This window comes from Vulpes lagopus, chromosome 1, assembly GCF_018345385.1.
Source record: "Vulpes lagopus strain Blue_001 chromosome 1, ASM1834538v1, whole genome shotgun sequence".
Lineage (NCBI taxonomy): Eukaryota > Metazoa > Chordata > Mammalia > Carnivora > Canidae > Vulpes > Vulpes lagopus.
Window position 1 is genome coordinate 146,050,664 of NC_054824.1, and position 19,368 is coordinate 146,070,031.

Here is a 19,368-nt window from a genome sequence, read left to right on the forward strand (position 1 = left end):
TTTCCAACTGGTTAAGAAAGCAGTTTTTTTCATAATAAAATTGCTAAATAAGACAGAATCTGAGAGCTCTTTGTGGCATCAACTGCATCACAAAGTGTTTGTTGTGCTGTTTTATGATAAAGTAATGCAGGTACAAGGCACACACAGCACAGACGATGGTGATTCAAGTGTTTCACTCTTTTCCACAAGCAGGACTTTCCTTCCCTCACGCCTGGCCCGTCTTATCTCAGTATTTCTCATATTTGCACTGTTTTCCAACCTGCCCCGAATGCTCCCTGTACTCAAGAAGGTCCCAACAGGTCTGTCTTCCTATCCGTCTCCCTTATAGTGCCTCTACTACGGTGGCTTCCAGCTAGCCCGCCTTCACTGCACTGTAGAGAGAAGTCCCTGGAAAGCAGAAGCCACTTTCACATTCGTCTCCATCATCACACCCTACGCACAGTTAGAAGTAACAGGAGTCTGGGTTGCTTTCCTAAAGAATCCAAGTCAGCAAAAGTTATATCTGGAATGCTGAGCCAAAATGATCAGTAGATACCAAAAAAAAAAAAAAAAAAAAGACCCAAACAAACCCAAAACCTAACAGTGCGTTGGCAGAGGCAAAGTCTCCAACAAGGACAGATGGGAACAGTCAGTATGGCACCAGGACTATGGATCTGGCAACCAAAACGACCAAGTAAAGGAAAACTTAATTTAGGGGAAGGTAAACCTAAAGTTTCAAAAGGACAGATTATGGGCAGCCCGGGTGGCTCAGCAGTTTAGCGCTGACTTCAGCCCAGGGCATGATCCTGGAGACCTGTAAGGCTCCCTGCATGGAGCCTGCTTCTCCCTCTGCCTGTGTCTCTGCCTCTCTTCTCTCTGTGTCTCTCGTGAATAAATAAATCAAATCTCTAAAAAAGAAAAAAAGGACAGATTAAAAGTCAATTAATCTTAACAAAGGCAACAATGATTAAAATAAGTGAACAACAAAAAATCCCACTATCTTGGCCTTTAAGAAATATTTCAGGGGATCCCTGGGTGGCTCAGGGGTTTAGCGCCTGCCTTTGGCCCAGGGCGTGATCCTGGAGTCCCGGGATCGAGTCCCGGGATCGAGTCCTGCGTCAGGCTCCTGGCATGGAGCCTGCTTCTCCCTCCTCCTGTGTCTCTGCCTCTCTCTTTCTCTATCATAAATAAATAAAGTAAGTAAGAAAAAAAGAGAAATATTTCAAGTAAGGAGCCTATACCTATCATTTCTAACTCCTTATTTTTTTGGTAAAGATTTATTTATTTATTTATGGGGGGGAGAGTGAGCACAAGTGGGGGGCAAAGGGAGAGGGAGAAGCAGACTCCCCGCTGAGCAGGGAGCCTGACATGGGGCTGGATCCCAGGACCCTGAGATCATGACCTGAGCTGAAGGCAGATGCTTTAGCCACTGAACCACCCAGGCACCCTAATTCCTTATTTTTAAAAAAAAAATTGATTTAATTTAAAGAGAAAGGGAGAGAGTGTATGTTCATGTGGGGTGGGGGGTCGGGGAGCAGGGAGGGGCCGACAGAGAATCTCCAGCAGATTCCCTGCTGTGCTGAGCAGACACAGGGCTCAATCTCAGGACCCTGAGATCACCACCCGAAATAAAACCTAGAGTCAGACACTTAACCCACTGAGCCACCCAAGCACCCCTTCTAATTCCTTGTCCGCCATTCAGTTTTCAACCTTGATAATCTGGCTTTTGCCAACACAATTATTGAAAATATTCTCCCTAAAGTCATTAATGACCTTCCAGTTGCCAAATCCTAGGTCCTACTTTCTATTCCTTGTACCGGGTCTCCTTACATTGACAAGATTGAAGAAGTTGTCCTCCCCCTTCAAAGACCAGCCTGCTTTGCCAGATTTCCCTTCCTTGTCCCATAGCCCCTGGGAGCCTTGCTCCTCAGTTTACTCCCCCTAGCAGACTGTGTCCATCCCCAGGGTTTCAGGAGCCACCCCAAATCTCCCCAGCACTCCAGACTCACATCCATTCCAGATGGAGTCAGAGATGCCCTCAACCAAACACATTTTCTAAGCCAGAGAAGTCAATCTTCCTCAGTAGATCACTCCACCTCTCCCCCACCCCACCCCATCATTGGGACTCTGCTACAGATCTCTTCCCATACCTCCCTCAAGAAGACAAGTCTGATCGCGGTGGGATGAATGCCAGGGCTCTGCAGTGAGATGAATGCTAGCGATCCCCAGAAAAGCAGTGATCTGACGGTGCTAGCACTGGTGAGAATGTAAGGACCCTCGTTCACAGCTGGGGGAGGTGTAACCCAGCAACAGCCCTGGGACAAGAGACAGCAATTCTCCTCCAAGTACATACCGTAGAGGAAATAGCTCCTAGACGTATGTAAGGATGTGTGTATATAACGTTCAACTTAAACATTTGTCAAGAAAGAAACGGAGTTTTTATTTTTATTTATTTATATTTTTAAAAGATTTTATTTATTTATTCATGAGAGACAGAGAGAGAGAGAGAGAGAGGCAGAGACACAGGCAGAGGGAGACGCAGGCTCCATGTAAGGAGCCTGATATGGGACTCGATCCTGGGACTCCAGGATCACACCCTGGGCCAAAGGCAGGCACTAAACTGCTGAGCCACCCAGGGATCCCCAGAAACGGAGTTTTTAAAAGTGTGGTTACATTCATTCGGTGGAGTACCACTCAGAAGACTGATGTGCGAAAGGCAAACATCAACAAAGAGAACACCTGTGATACAATGATTCAGAAGAAGTATTTATTTGGTAGTTCAGATGACCAAGTATATTCCTCAGATATACCTGGTATTCACCCGGTTTCTGAGAACCGTCAGAGTCACGACCATGAACCGAGATCTTGCTAATAAGGATGAATCTGGACCCCACCCAAGGGCGGGCTGGCTGCCAGAGGATGTGTGGTCAGAGGCCTGGACTCTCAGGTTTCCTCACTTCCCACCTCCTGGGACGTGACTCAACCAGCCAATGGTCAATGACTCAACCAATTAGGACTATGTCATCCAACCTCCATAAAAACCCAAGAGGATAGTTTTAGTCCTTCTCTGCCTGGGGAGCCTATCTGCTCCCACAGGCCCCGGAGCCAGAGCCCGAGCCCACAAGGCTCCTGTTTGGGACTTTGCCCTCTGTGTCTCTTCATGTGGCTGTTTATTCTTAACCTTTATCATATACTCCAATAAACACATGTTATTTTCCTGAGTTCTGCAAGCTGCTCTAGCAAATTAAAAGAAACTGCGGAGAGTTGTTGGAACCTCCACTACAGCAGGTGGGTCAGGAACACAGGTGACGGCCTGAGCCTGGTGGCTGCAGCAGAGGGCAGAGGACATGCCCGCAGCAGGACTGAGCCCCTAACCGATGGAATCTGCTGCTGTGTCCAGGCAGACTACAGAATGAGGTTGAACTGAGTCCATTTCTTGGACACCTCGCCACTTCTCAGATTGCCTGATGGTTTTTTGGGGGAACCTCTCCCCCCATTGGAATTGGGTTCAGGAATTCTGAAATAATTATAATGTTCAACAAAAATAACAATAAAACCAAGTTACAAGAGTACATGTACCACTAACATAAAGTGGGTTTTTTTTTTTTTTTTTTTGCTTTACTGTTTAAGAGTTCCAAACGTAAGAAAAGTAGGCCTAAGAGTATACCGAGTCTCAAATATGCCCATCACCCAGCTTCAATCACCATCAGCTCAATTCCTGACCAACCTCGCTTCATCCACAGTCTCTCTGCTTTCCTTTCTTGGCATTTTGAAGGAGAACCCAGACACCATATTGGATGTGTAAGTATTTCACTATCTCTAAAAAACAACGGTTTTTGACATAATTACACATCATCACTGATGTGATCAAAAAAATCAAAACTGATTTTTGTTTTTTAAATTTTAATCCTGGTACAGTTAACATATAGTGTCATATTGGTTTCAGGTGTGCAATACATGGACTCCAGACTTGCCTACCTCACTGTGTGCTCACTGGGATGCATGCTCTTCATCTGCATTCCTAAGTTCACAACTTCCCTTCAAACTTATTTTCTTAACATCAAATAACCAGTAAGTATGCAAATTTCCAGTGGTCCCTTAACCATTTCTGAAACATGTACAATAATACCATAGGTTGTTGAGGGATAAATACACATATAGTAAATGAGGAAGTTAATGGAATTAATAAACACCAAATTTGGGATTATGGTAAATTCTACACAAGAGAGAATGGGGTCATGCTTAGGAAAGGTCTGCAGGGGGCTTCAAGCCTCTTGGTTTTGTGTCAGTTTTTAAAGCTGGGTGGCAGATACAAGAAGGTTCATTACCTTACTCTTTGTAACTTCTTATATGCTTGGGATATTTCATATCATAATAAAGTTAACAAAATAAAGTTAACAGTTCTCTGCTGTTCTGGAGATTACAGCCCTTCACTGCTCAAAGAACTCTTTCCCAGCCTCAACCCCTGTCAATCCTCTCCCTGCACAGTTCACTCCTGATACACTGTCTGCCAGAACACAGAAATCAGCCACATCAGAAGTATAGACGTAAGTAGAAAGCCCACAGGAAATGCTTAAATGTGAATCCTTACATTAGGAGAAAAGTAACACATACAATAGGAAACACATAACTGGTAAGGGATAAACTTAAAAGGTCTTTTTAGACATTTTATTTTATTTTTATTTCTTATAAGATTTTATTTATTTATTAATGAGAATTAGAGAGAGGCAGAGACACAGGCAGAGGGAGAAGCAGGCTTCCTGCAGGGAGCCCAATGCGGGACTTGATCCTGGGTCTCCAGGATCACACCCCGCGCTGATGGTGGTGCTAAAGCGCTAAGCCACCAGGGCTGCCCTAAAAGGCCTTTTAAAACAAACGATAGGACACTTCTTCGTTTTACTACATGACAGAGTGGCCCTTTTACTCCTCACAGGGATGAAGAAATAAGAAGATACTCAAAATCTCTTAAATTTGAGACACTATATAAACTGCCAAATACAGAAAGAAGTTACTACTATAATAGTACGTACTATTTTTCCCCCAAAGTACTTTTATTTATCAAAACTTGAGCCATTTAAGGGGCAACCTGGGTGGCTCAGTCAGGTGAGCATCTGACTCTGATCTTGTCTCAGGTCTTGATCTCAGGGTCATGAGTTCCAGCCCCATGTCAGGCTCCACACCAGTTAAAAAAAAACAACACCTTAGGTCATTTGAGCCACTGGACAGCAGGACAAGGCAACCCAACCAGCAGTCATATAACCCAGCTCCATCCTTAGCCCTCAGACTTTGGCCAAGGTGTGTGCAGCCTGTAGAGTGCAATTCCTTGTTCAGAAATCCGGAATCAGGAAATAATAACTCGTATCTCACGGGGTTGTTGAAGAATAATATAGTTGACCACTGAACAATGCAGGATTTGGGGTGTCAACCCCCCTCCCCCGATCACCATGGAAAATCCACATTTAACTTTCAACTCCCTCCAAATTTAATCACTAACAGCCTGCTGTTAGCCTTCAGAGCCCTATGGACAACAAAAACAGTCGACTGGCGCCTATTCATAGGTTCCATATATCACACACTGAATTCTTACCATAAAGTTAGCAGGAGAAGAAAATATTATTCAGAATTTCCTAAGGAAAACACACTGACAGGACTGTATTTATCGAAAAGTCTCCACACTAAGTGGGCAGCTCAAACCCATACAACTCAAAACTGTGTGTCCAACATGTGACAAGTACTAGGCATGGAGCACATACTTTAAAATGCCCATCCCTGGAGTGGCCACCAGTCTCCTAACCCACACGCAGAGCTGATGCCACCGAGACTTACCATGTTCAGCAACTCGGGGCCCTTGACAGATATGAAGTTCAGGCCAGACTCATTTGCAACAGCCTGAGGAGAGAAGACCAAAGGACACAGATCAGACAAACACAGAACCAAGTAACTCATTTGTGACTACGCGGGGGCTTTCGCAGCTTATGCTATTTTCCCCTCCTTTACAGCTGTGTTTTCCTGATTAGATGCAGGACACAGATGGGTTAAAAAAAAAAAAATCAACAGAATGTTCACCTAAAACTTTCTAAGAATCACTCAGACAGACTAGAAATCAGAAACAAGAGGAACGTTTATGCCAGGGTTGTTTCCGTAAACTTGCTTATGTAGTGAGTTTGCACATTCCTAGCCCCAGGTTGGAATTCGAGTGAAACCATTATCTCTGCATCCAAGCACATCTCGCCCAGTGAAAGCAATCATTCGCATGTGAACCCAAATTCAAAAACATCAGTATCCATGTTGACCAAGGGTCAGTGTTTCCAGATTATTTTTAATAACAATTAAACAGTATGGCTCAAAGCCCAAGAGAAGCACAAAGGAGAGACATACAGTTACACGTGTATAAGAACCTGACAGAGATCACCAGAACGCAGAGACCAAACCTGAGCAAAATCACCCAGAGCTCCACGAGGACCAGGACCTCTGCTCCTGGGAGCGTGACCTCGGAGCTCCAGATCCATACCCAGCAGATTGCTTGGCATCTCCCTCCACATTGAATTCACATCTCAAATCCGTTATTTCCAGAGCAGGATGCCTCACCATCTCCCTCCACACTCCACGCCTCCAACTAAGGCAGCTTTCAGACCAAAGCCACGGAGTCCCCCTGACCCTTTGCCTTGTCATATGGTCCAGTCCATCCACAAGCCCTGTTTGCTCTGATGCCAGAAGGTACAAGTCCACCACTCTGTTTCTCCTCATGCACCTCCGGCGCAGACTGCCTCATATCCTGCCTGGACAGGCAAAAAAAAAAAAAACACAAACCAAAGCACGGTGGACAGACCCTGGCTGGTTTCCTCTCCACCTTGTTTTCCTCTGACTCGTTCTCACAGCACACCCAGCACACTTGTAAAAATGCCCACCATATGGTTTCCCTAGGATTCCCATTCATCTGTGAGTACAAGGTGGAATATTTACTGCAGTTCACAAGTCGGTCATTTGGGACAGGGCAGTTTTTCCTCAGTCCAGCCACCAGCTTTCTCTTGATCTCGAACTCACCAAGCCCTTCCCACCTCAGGGATTCTGCAACAGACATACCCTCTGCCTGGAAGAGCCTTCCCATTCTTTCCCTGCTGCTTCAGGTGGCTGGCTGGTCCCTCAGGATACTGCTAAATGTCGGCATCCCTTGAGCATCACTATCTAAAACAGCCCACCCACCCTCTCAGCCTTTCAAGGCCTCTGTTTCATTCTTCTCCTGCCTGTCCCTTCCAGATGGACAGTAAACCCCACTAGAGGAGGTGCCCCGTTCACCCCAAACCACTGCCAGCACAGAGAACATCAGTGGGTCAGTACTTGCTGCAAGAGCGAATGCCTGTGAGCTCTGCGATGGAGCAAGTGCTAGGCCCGTGGGTAGCCCATGTCACTGAATCACTGCCCTGCTTTCCATACAACACCACATGAAGAGGAGAGTCAAGTCCATATCTAATGAAGTCTGATGCGTCCGCACTAGGTTTTCAGCTTCCAGGTGCCAGATTACTAGATTTAATCCACTAAAGCCCCCAGGAGTTTCTGAAACTATTGGAAATCTTGTCTCCTAAGTCAAGTCACAGTTTACGTTTTCTTCATGGACATCTCTGTGAGCCGCTTGCGCAGCGTCAGGAGCTGTTGGCTTCCATGCCAGGGTTCCGGGTCACTTGCTGACTTATCCTCATTCATCATCAGCTTGCAGTATGTTGGCGCCAGACATCACATGCCTTCACTTTTATGCTACTCACATACTCTCTATGGGCCAGTGTTTAGAAACATCTTATTATCTTACTGCGTTCCTGAGTTGACAAAATCACCAAGATTAGCCCAAACCTTCATTTTATGACCAAGTCCAGGTTCCTAAGTTCCAACTAGTACATGGTTCTACGACTTTCCTGTAATAACATTTTGCTTCTGCCGTTCAAGGACACTTTCTACTGTTTCAAGATTTCCAGGTATGTACCTCCTGGAGAACCTGAACACAGTTGCAAACCCTCCCGGCCGCACAGATACTGCCTGGGCTCACAGACCCAGTGAACCTTAAGCCCACCCACGGAGTCCTGGGTGAGATTCTTTGCTCTGGGTGGGCAGATGTCAGAAAGTGACTGCACAGACAAGTGCCACAGGGCTGAGCAAAGAGGAAATCTGGTCTATGATTTAACATTGTCTATGGATTTCCAAGAACCCAAGCTGTCTTTCTCCCATGGGCAGGGCTACTCACAGGCAGATCTAACTAATTAAAAAAAAACAAACATGACAAGGCACCCAGGCCAGGGACAGGTACCGCCTGGTGAATTTACATGTTCACGGGCTGGACCTTTTTTCTGGCTGTGTCGTTAGAGAAGCACGGAACAACTGTGGTGCCCTCTGCACCCCCCCAGTGGCTCCCATGCTCCTGTACAGCCATGCCGTGTAAGAGTACTGGGAGCATCGAGCAAGGAAATTTAGTAGTACCAGTAGAAATAAGTTTGGAATACTTCACCTATATATTATTTAATATGTGGATATCTGATATTTACTAAGCAGTCACAAATTATGTGGCTACTGTGGCACTTATTAATTTTAATTTCCTATTTATAAGTCATTCAAATATTTTTAAAAGCTAACAAAGCTAAGTAAATTATAGATGAAACATTATACAGACACTAAAAATGACAATAAAATGTATAGAGGAAAGGGTTATAATATGTATGACTCCAAAGGAAAAAAAAGTCATAGACTGAGAAATTTGCCCACATGAATATGAAAACCCACAAAAAGGAAATATGTCAAAAATATGAATAGTCAAAAGTGCCAAAATAAACTGATAAACACTTACAAATGTAACAGATTTTAATATATGAAGAATGATTATAAAAATCATATGCACGTCAATGGAAAAACAGGCAAAGGATATGAATAATCACTTCATCAAGAAGAACAGCCAATAAATATACTGTTTGACAAGCCCACTGGTGATTTTTAAAATGTGAATTAAATAGTGTAAGATACCACTTTTGCCTCCCAGATGGTCAGAGATGAAAAGCAGTGTTACTGGCTCTCGCTAACTCACACTAACTGGGTAGGATCTATACATACTGTCTGGAAGGCACTTTGGTGATGGAGATGTAATTTGGTAATGAGTCAAAAGCTTTAACAACATGCATTCCTTTTACTGAAAAATTATTTAGGAATGTGTTGTAATAAAATGATCAGTTGAGGTGAAAAAAAAAAGTTAAGTACAGGACTATTCGATGTAGTGCTTCAGTGGGGGTCATTTCTGTAAACTGTAGCATATCGTTAGGTCCAAATACTACCCTGACATAAAAATACAGAGACATATGCATGCTGACATGGGAAGATGTTCAAGGAATACTGCTTTGCAGGGAAAACATCTTAAAAACCTTATATTTGCCCAAAACATGTGTATACAAAAAAAAAAAAAAGGTACACATATGTGTCATTGTGACACGCACATACAGAGGACATTTGGAAGGATTGACCACAGAATGAAATAGTGAGCGGTGAGAGGTACAAGGAGTGTGTCCCCCATTTACTTCTCTGTTTTTCCTACTGAGAAAAAAACACAATTATTTAAAATGACAATTATAAGGAACATAGAGGAAAATATTTCCTATGAGTGGTAAGTTATGCGAAAGCAAGAAATGAGGTCAGCTACATACAAGTATGCAACTGTACTCACTAAAAACCAGAAAAAGAGAAAATGGGGTAACTGCTGTGTTCAAACTGATGAGGTGATGGCTGATGGAAAAATCTTTTCCTTTTGCAAATTCCCAATAATGTGGTTTTCATAATTAAAGTGAGAAACTTCCCTGAAGAAAATTTGTCAGCCTTGCTAGAAGGATCTTGTAACAGACATTACATAAAACCCGCTCACTGCACCATGGAGATTAAATCCCTACTCTACTCCCTGAAAGCAGGAAAGGAAACACGTGCGGCCACACTCACATCGTACCTTTGCCAGGAGCGTTTTCCCGCAGCCAGGGGGGCCAGCCAGGAGGACCCCAGCTGGAGTCATCAATCCAAGCGCTCTGAATTGCTCGGGGCTTCGCACGGGTGCCTGTAGAGCACAACACTCACACTGGTCATTACAATGTGTATTCTATCCCGTATCTCCAGATGCATGCTACCAACCAGCATGGGGCATCTGGTGGTAAGCACCGGCGTCCCTGCTCCTGAGGAATTTACACTTAAGCATGAGTTCTGGAAACATTTTAAACATAAAAACACAACACTTCAGCATCTTAAAATCAAGACTTTTTTAAAGCTACCTAAACTTTAGGGTCTAAAGCTTTCAGACGGTGCTGTCCTGGGGGACCAGAAGCAGCACTGCCCTGCGGGGTCAGGAGCCAGACACTGCCCCCTCTACGCTTTTAGCAGCTCCGCATATTTAAGTGGATTGTACTTCAGTAACAAAGCAGAATGCTCAGGAAAGTGGAAAAGTTAGCGTGGATGAAAATCAATCCACAGGGATCCCTGGGTGGCGCAGCGGTTTGGCGCCTGCCTTTGGCCCAGGGCGCGATCCTGGAGACCCGGGATCGAATCCCACATCAGGCTCCCGGTGCATGGAGCCTGCTTCTCCCTCTGCCTGTGTCTCTGCCTCTCTCTCTCTCTCTCTGTGACTATCATAAATAAATAAAAATTAAAAAAAAAAAAAATTAAAAAAAAAAAGAAAAAGAAAATCAATCCACAGTTTCATGGGCACTAAACTGCTTTGACCCGAATGAGTGTCAGCTAAGAAAATATTTCTCAAACTGTCAGCTCTTGGTTGAAACCTATACTTTTTTTTTTTTTTAATGTTCACAGAATTCAAGCACAGCCATAAGAATAAGTCTAAAAGGGAAGCCTGGGTGTCTCAGGGGTTAAGCATCTGCCTTCAGCCCAGGGCGGGATCCTGGAGTTCCAGGATCGAGTTCAATATTGGGCTCCCTGCATGGAGCCTGCTTCGCCCTCTGCCTGTGTCTCTGCCTCTCTATGTGTGTGTGTCTCTCATAAATAAATAAATAAAATCTTAAAAAAAAAAAAAGAATAAGTCTAAAACAGATGTTAGAAGAATGAAAAAATCACCACTGGAGGCTTCGTGAGAATCCACCAGGACACATGGAAGAAAGCCTATGGTCAAGCTCATTTAGATACGCAGCCTTGTATGCACACCCGGGCACTGGGCCACAGCGCAGGCAGACACACCTACCAGTATCGCCATGGTGAGCTCCTCCCTGATATCTTCCAGTGCACCAATATCTGCCCAGGTCACACTGGGGACGGTGACAAAGCCTTCCCTCTTGGCAGAGGGCTGCACCGAAGACAGGGCAACAGTGAAATCATTCCATTCAATGCATAGTCCCTGCAGCTGCTCCTCAGACAGTGGATCCTGGCTTCTCAGCAACTCCAGCAGCCACTGCAATTCATCCTGAGGGGAGAAAGGAGGGGAAAGTAAAAACTACCAAGGTTGCTGAAAAAGTTATTTTGCACTTTTAAAAATTATTACTGCAATATTTCTTTTTTTTTTAAAGATTGATTTATTTATTCATTTAGAGAGAGAGAGAGAGAGAGAGAGAGAGAGAGAGAGAGAGAGAGAGAGGCAGAGGGAGAAGCGGGCTCCATGCAGGGAGCCCGACCTGAGACTCGATCCCGGGCCTCCAGGATCACGCCGCAGGCTGCAGGCGGTGCTAAACCGCTGCGCCACCAGGGCTGCCCTGCAATATTTCTTTAAGCTATAGAGCTTTTGTGTGTTTTAACAACTTTCTCCACTGACACAGTCATTTATTTTACTCTGCTGAGACCATCCGACTTGGTCGGGGAAGGTCCATGGACTAATGGAATGCAGGAGGATGACTTTCGCACGCCACACCACAGCTAGCCGGGCCAATACCAGCAGCTAATAATGTTCATTCCCACAGCCATGGATTCCCATTTTTCACTTATAAATAATAGAAAAGCAGCTGAATTTTGAGGAAATGAAAATAAAGTGACTCTGGTGGCAATATAATTCACGGCACAGTGAATTCACAGTAGTCTATTCAGCACACAGAAGCAGGCCAGTTTCCTAGTACTACCCTGAATCTTGAGCCTCAAAGGCAGACTTCTTGCTTCATGAAGAATATAAAAATATGAGTGAAAAGTAACTCTGAGTAATTCAATTCCTAATTATCCTAACATATCCTAACATATGCACAGCATTATATAAGGACTATGCTTACTGTTAATGTTAACAGATAGGACTGTGGTTCGCAATCAGCAAGGAAGGAAAAGACATTTAAAACCAAAGACTGGATGCCTGCTCTGGAAAGCAGAGGCCATGTGACCTGTACAAGCCATAGTCTCTCACACTGAGCTCCTTTGATTACGAAGCTGTACGAAGCCCCTATGCAAACCATAAAGTGCTACAAAAACGTGTTGAGTTTTCATGAAGCACCAAGCTCACAGCTGTAGCGCCGACCTTGGACTGACGTGGGCTGTCAACGGAGCCGCATGCAAGCAAGCTCACGGATACAAATATGCCCGTAGACCACGCTGGTCCACGTAACCAGAAGGTAACCAGAAAATAGAACTAAGTGCCCAGTGCTCCTATAGCAGCTGTCCAGGCCTGGAGGGTAAACACTGAAGCTCTGTGGGCTGTATGTTGTCACTGCAGGGACCACGTGCGTACTCTGCCAGGAAGTGAGACAGCAGGGAGGCGATGTGCAAACACCGGAGCACGGCTGCATTCCCCTGTAATTTCAGTGCACAGGAACAAGCAGTGGGTAGGCAGCCCATGGTTTGCCAACCCCTGCTCCACAATTTCATCATCCATGTTATAAAATGAATTTATTCAGGATCAGCTAAAAACGTGAAACAACTTGTAGCTTGGAAACTATAGACATTCTGGGTGTCACGGAGAATCATTCCGTGGTTAAAATGCCAGCAAAACAGAAAAACCATGCACCTCACATCCACCGACCCTGGCTGCACATCCCCTGTGAAGGAGCGGCTACAGTACCTGCACAGAGAGCACCGGTGTTTCAGAAGCCGACTCAGTGCCAACCCGGTCTTCCTGGCCTCCTTTGGAGGGTAATGTTCCCATCTCAGGATCTGTGGGCTGCTGCTCCTGCAGCGTCATCAGGACCCTGCTGACTGCACACATAGCTGCCTCTCGGCAGAGCGCCATCAGGTCAGCACCAACAAAGCCCGGCGTCAGGTGCGCTAAGTGACGGAAGGGGAAAGTTTCTGGAAGTCTTAGTTTTCTGCACAAAGTTTGAAGTATTCTGTAGAAAAGACAGGGGCAAAAAAATTTAGATTCCTGACCCACCAGTAGAAACAAACTACTGATTATTTGAGGTAAATTCCGTTTTGAGAGTAGACTAAATGGACATCTGCCAGAAATAAAAGCCACCAGATTCAAGTATACCATGAATTCTATTCATCACAAAAAGCTGTGTTGGGGGGATCCCTGGGTGGCTCAGCGGTTTGGCACCTGCCTTTGACCCAGGGCGCGATCCTGGGGTCCCGGGATCGAGTCCCACATCAGGCTCCAGCATGGAGCCTGCTTCTCCCTCTGCCTGTGCCTCTGCGCCTATCTTTCTCTCTCTCTCTATGTCTATCATGAATAAATAAAATCTTTAAAAAAAAAAAAAAAAGCTGTGTTGATACACGTCTTCACATCCAATTTTATATTAGGACAGTTCCTTCTGCAGCTTCACTGTACTCCCTGTGCAAGAAAGTCCGCTGGCCTGAAGCAGAGCCATGGTACCAGCCACAGACATGTGGGCCTCCAGGCCCTTCTTAGAAGGCCTTCTTCAAAGGCCCTTCTTAGACAATCTGCAGGAAGAGGAACCTTACAAGCCATCAAGATAAAGGGCTGGGAGCTCTGAGGCTGCTCTGCTGCTCCAAAGGCCAGGCTGGGTACTGCTACGTGGGCTTCAGCTTTGTCGCTTCTCAGCTACAAGTGATAGCTGTGCTCACTTGAAGGGCCATCGTGCGTGAACATGCGCTAAACCCTTGGAACAGTGGCTCATCGACACCAAGTGCCCACGTGTTATTTATTACGACGTATGTACCGTGATATTAGAAGTTAACCTGGACGAGCAAATGCATTCTGGAATTTCCAAATTTGTAGGGAAGAGGAGTATTTTCAAGTGTTGAGCGGATGGCGAGTAAGTTCCAAGAAAGTCACTGGAGATCATGTAAGTAAACAGAAGCAGATAAACATTACTGACCCACAGAAACTCACTCACTCTACACAGCAGAACACGAAAGGATCGACCTTAAAACCGTTTTCTAAAGATCCACACCTTCTTTGCTGCCACGCACAAGAATACTAAGATCCTCAAGATGTCACAAGAAACAGCTAACATAAGATAAGTATCATTCCTTTCTCAGTTACAACTTCTCTTTCTGAAAAAAAAATGTGGGTATTTCCAGTCACCTCTGGAAATTCCAGAGGAGACCATACCCACGAAGAGATTTCCAGTTTCCAGATGGCAGAGTGACTGTTGCAGCCAATCCCACAGTGGATGGAACCAAATGGCTGTCTGGACTCCCCGCCACACCAACCCCTGCTGTTCTGGAAGCGAACCACAGAACGAGCAACAAAAAGGATCAGTCTTTATTTTTATAAGGTCTTTCAAAAGCTGCCGACTTTGGTCCTTGGTGACAGGCCCCAGTGTGGCTCTGTATAGACACCAAAGAAACAGGTGTCTGGGGTTCTGATGCTTACAAATCTTACTAAGAAGAGAAAGGCCTCCTGACATGGGTCTCTCTGTGTCAGCTCTAGCTGATGCCCTACGGTCAGTAAAGCCCTAAAAAAGATTCAAACCCCTAATAAGGGGTTCTCAGAATAAATGATTAAGGTTTAATACTGTGTTTGATGATAAATAGGATGACTTTTAATTCATTTTTAAGAAATATAGCTTTTATTTTGGAAGTTTTAGATTTACAGAGTTACTGCAAAGAGTAGAGTTCCATGTACCCCATACTCCTCTCCTATTACTAATGGCAATTCTGAGGATGATTGGCCCAGATTCTATAGAATCCCCCTAAATGGGATAAGTCTGATACTTTCATGGGTTTCAGACTAAGTTAATGTGCTTTCGGGAAGAGCGTAGAGGCGAAGCCTGGCTCACACACCTCAGCGCTGGGATGTGAACTCTGACGCCCAGGCTAGCCACCATGTTTGACAGGGTCTCCATTGGGAGCTTAGGCCCCCTTTCCACACTGTACTCGCTGGGAGTAAGTTGCCATGCCAAGCTGGCACTGAAGGATTAGGGAGCTCAACACTACATCCTTTGAGGCAGTGCATCCATGTAGATCCTTTGGAATTCTGCCCCAGAGACTTGCCTCTTGTCACCCATTTATTTATTCAATTGTTCACTTATATTCGTACAGGCCAAGAGACTCTTGACTGCCTGTACTCCTGAACCACCATTTCTGAAGAAATGAAGTTGACAGAGAATGATAAATGACCTGTGAGAGGGGATAAAGTCAAGTTAACCTTTTATGAGGTGGTGCACCAATGAGAAGGATTCCTGAGAGCAGGAACTGCAGGCCATCTGGGTGCTAGGCGGCAGAAACAGGGGCCACAGCGGAGAGCCAAACAGCACATTCTGGAAACCCTGCGTGAGAAGCATTATGACCCCCATCTTCTACATGCCCTCAGAAGACCACAAGGCCCACTCTGCCAGAAAGATGGGGTGTGCGATTCCTCACTCCTCCCCTTGCCCGTGTCAGGAGACCAGCAGCTAGACCTGCACCTGCAATGATGTCTCAGAGTCTGTTCCTTTCTTTTCTTATTTCTTTTTAAAGATTTTATTTATTCATTTGAAAGAGAGAGAGAGTGAGCAGGGGGAGGGAGAGGGAGAAGCAGACCCCCCACCCAGCAGAGAGCCCAAAGGCAAGGCTCAATCCCAGGACCCTGAGATCATGACCTGAGCCAAAGGCAGACTCTTCATGCCTGAGCCTCCTAGACTCCCCTCAACATCTGTTTCTGAAACATCTAAAGTGACTCAACAAAAACCATCTATAGAAATTGACATTTGGAGTTCTAGCTAAAATGTTAGCTGGCCGTCTATCTCCTTTACAGTGTCACTCGGCCTTCAACAAAACAGCTCACACCACAGGTGTCCCGTCAGCCTCAGTCTCAGAACAGATTGGTCAGCCAAGGTCTGCCAATCAAGGAAAGTACCCGCGAAAAGAATATTAATCAATCAATCATCAAGATTCACAACACAGCAAGAACTGTTGCTCTGACTTTACACATAACTTCTCACTGCCTCTCCCTGTGACAGAAGGCACAGGACAGACCAACACATGTCTGTACACAGACACTCAGAGGAAACAGAATGGGAAAAAGTCGTAAGAAAGTTAGCAAATGAAAAAAATACAACTAGGAATTCCAGTTAAAATGGTGAAGAAAGGTAGTACGATCCCGATACAGGACTTGGGTCAGCAGGGAACAGTTATTTATACAGAGAAATGAAAATGCTAAATACGGTTACCTTGAAATTCATAATATGATTAGACACCACAAACCTGTGGGTATGGTTTGGTTATTAAAATTATTAAAGAATTGTTTGTGATGTATGTCACGGTACTGTGAGATGTTAAACAGTCTTTATCCATTAGACACCAAAGCATTTATAGTTGGAATGAACAGTGCCTGGATTTTGCTTTAAAATGCTCTAGGAGGGACGCCTGGGTGGCTCAGCAGTTGAGTGTCTGCCTTCGGCCCTGGGTGTGGTCCTGGAGTCCCAGGATCGAGTCCCACGTCGGGCTGCCTGCATGGAGCCTGCTTCTCCCTCTGCCTGTGTCTCTGCCTCTCTCATGAATAAATAAAATCTTTAAAAAATAAAAAAAATAAAAAAAAATAAATAAAATGCTCTAGGATGGGCAGCCCAGGTGGCTCAGTGGTTTAGCGCTGCCTTCAGCCCAGGGCCTGATCCTGCAGACCTGGGATCAAGTCCCATGTCAGGCTCCCTGCATGAAGCCTGCTTCTCCCTCTGCCTGTGTCTCTGTCTCTCTCATGAATAAATAAAATCTTTAAAAAAATAAATAAATAATAAATAAAAAAAATAAAATGCTCTAGGAAAAGGGGGATAGATAGAACAAGATGGAAACTGGGTGATGAGACATGGGCTCATTAGTGTCAAGAGTTTTCAAGCCCTCCTGGGACTGGGAGGTGGGGCCTCTGGTGCCTCTCCTGAGTCCACAGAACAGGACAACAAGAATCGTGGCCACGGGGTCCCGTGAAGGGGGCCACATTGTGGAGGTGGGGTGAGGATAGACGCATGGACAAGCAGGTCCATGGGTAAGCCCAGCCCTGCAGCTCCAAGCTCCAGCTGCTGTCTCTCACTGAGACAGAGCCTGAGTCCTGTACCCATAGGACTTGTGGGAGACAGTTAAAGGACTGGTTTAAGCCACTCCATTTTGCAGTGGTTTGTTCTGCAGTAATAGAAACTGGGACAGTTGTACCAGACTGCTCTCTGTGTACACGGGGATTTTCCATAACAGGATGCTTTTCAAGTCCAGGAAAACATCAACAGCTACCTTAGAACTCCTATGTGTCAGAAGTTGTGCTTAACGCAGTCTTTGCCAGAAGCCTTTCAAAGTGACCACACTTTCACCATCTTACAGATAAAATGAGGCACCATCCCTACGATTACTTCATCACAAACAAACACACAAGAGCTAGCGAACACTGGCTATCCAGGAAAAGGCCCAGGCCCAAAAGCAGAGCTGGGATTCCTGGTCTCCAGGTCCTGGCACCGCCACCTCTGGACAGCATCGTCACCTGGACCTGCTGACCTCTGAGATCACATGCTAGAGCACCCCATGTTTGGGCCACGGTCTTCCGCCCACTTGCTCTGGATGTCAGTGGGTACCTGAGCTCACCCTTTACCAAGTGCTGCTGTTTTCTACGACTCAGACCCTATGGCCTAGGTTTTATTCTTAAATCCTAAATCTCGGCTCCCTCTCTGCCTGGACCTGGACCGTTGAGCATTACTCACAGAAAGAAACCCCAAGACCAGGCCTACGGGCACCCTCCCCCGCCAACCCTAAACACAGCCTTAAAACCGTTATCCTAGCTGGCTTATCTTGAGTTAGCCAAGACCCTCATCCTCCTCCAACCTCTATGGGTCACATACCTGACTTTCACCACATGCTCTCTCTGCTTAATTCCCGGAGGAAACACCCTTTTCCAGGAAGCCCCCTGGCCATCTCACCCTTTTCCCTCCACTGCCACTCCAACAGAGGAGCCCTTGCACCCTAGCCAGGACCTCACATGGGCTCCAGCCCCCATTCTTCCCACCTGCTGCATCCTAAAAAGGTCCCCAACACCCCAAAATCCCTGGTGCATAACCACCTCCCTGTACTCTTTCATAGTCACACCTCCCCTGAGCGAATCATGTAAGTCCACTGGGTCACCCCTTCCACTCACTTAACCACTCGACTGGGATACTGCCCAACTGGCCTCCTCGCACAGCTCTCAGCTCAAGTCACTGGGGCCACCAGGTGCTCAGGTCTAGAAACAATTCCCAGCCATGAGCTCTCATGACTCTGTCCTGCGGGAAACATCCGCTTCCCCTCACTCCCATTATAGACATCCTCATTTCCCGGCACTCTGGCCGCTCCTTCTGTACTTTCAGCCTGCCCCAGGGCTTCCAGCCTCTATTCCTCAAGCTCAGGTCCTGCTGGTCTACTTTAATGTGCTGATGATTCCCCAGATTTCCCTTCCTCAGAGCTCTGTACTTGTCCAACTGCCAACTTGACATCTCTATGTGGACAGCCTACAAGCATGCCAAGCTCAGCTGCCCTGATCTACTCCATCCCTCCCCAAATCCTCTTCCATAACTGCTCATCTACAGTATTTCATATCCCCTCAGAGAAAACCATCAGCACAGATGCTGAAATCAGAGACTTGGGAATATTCCCTTCTGCTCAATCATAGCCCCCCCTTCCATGCATTTGTTCAGCCAAGAAATGCAACGCACTGGCTCTACTTGCAAAATGACTTTGATTGCTCCAGCTGTGCCCCCTCCACACTCCTGCCACCTGGTACCCACTCCAGCCGTGCCCCCTCCACACTCCCGCCACCTGGTACCCACTCCAGCCATGCCCCCGCAATGCTCTAGTTATCTACCCATATTCCCACCTTCTTAATCGCAATGCCATCTCATGTGGATTTATAGGAGCCCCTCCCTGGGCCACCAGAACCCACTCTTGTTCTTCTTTCATTCATTCTGCATGCTGTAGCTATAGTGATCTTTTCAAAATAGAAAATCTGTTTCCATTAGTGTCCTGCTTAATTTAATTGCTTTAATTCCTTCCTACCTCTCACAAAGAAGTCCTAAGTCCTTACCGGAGGTACCTGAACTGCCCTCTGTGTACCTCAATAGCCTTTCC

At 45.8% G+C, this 19,368-nt stretch overlaps 1 protein-coding gene across 4 annotated transcripts in view; it reads right to left on the reverse strand.

The window, feature by feature from the left end:
* Positions 1-19,368, reverse strand: part of NVL (nuclear VCP like) — an 82,260-nt gene that overhangs the window by 39,080 nt on the left and 23,812 nt on the right. For all 4 annotated transcript variants that reach the window (XM_041767778.1, XM_041767786.1, XM_041767797.1 and 1 more), the window contains 4 exons: positions 12,971-13,235; positions 11,183-11,401; positions 9,947-10,051; positions 5,806-5,868 (listed from right to left, as the gene is read on the reverse strand). In XM_041767778.1, the coding sequence (XP_041623712.1) occupies positions 5,806-5,868; positions 9,947-10,051; positions 11,183-11,401; positions 12,971-13,235 (652 nt within the window). The remainder of the gene's footprint in view (positions 1-5,805; positions 5,869-9,946; positions 10,052-11,182; positions 11,402-12,970; positions 13,236-19,368) is intronic.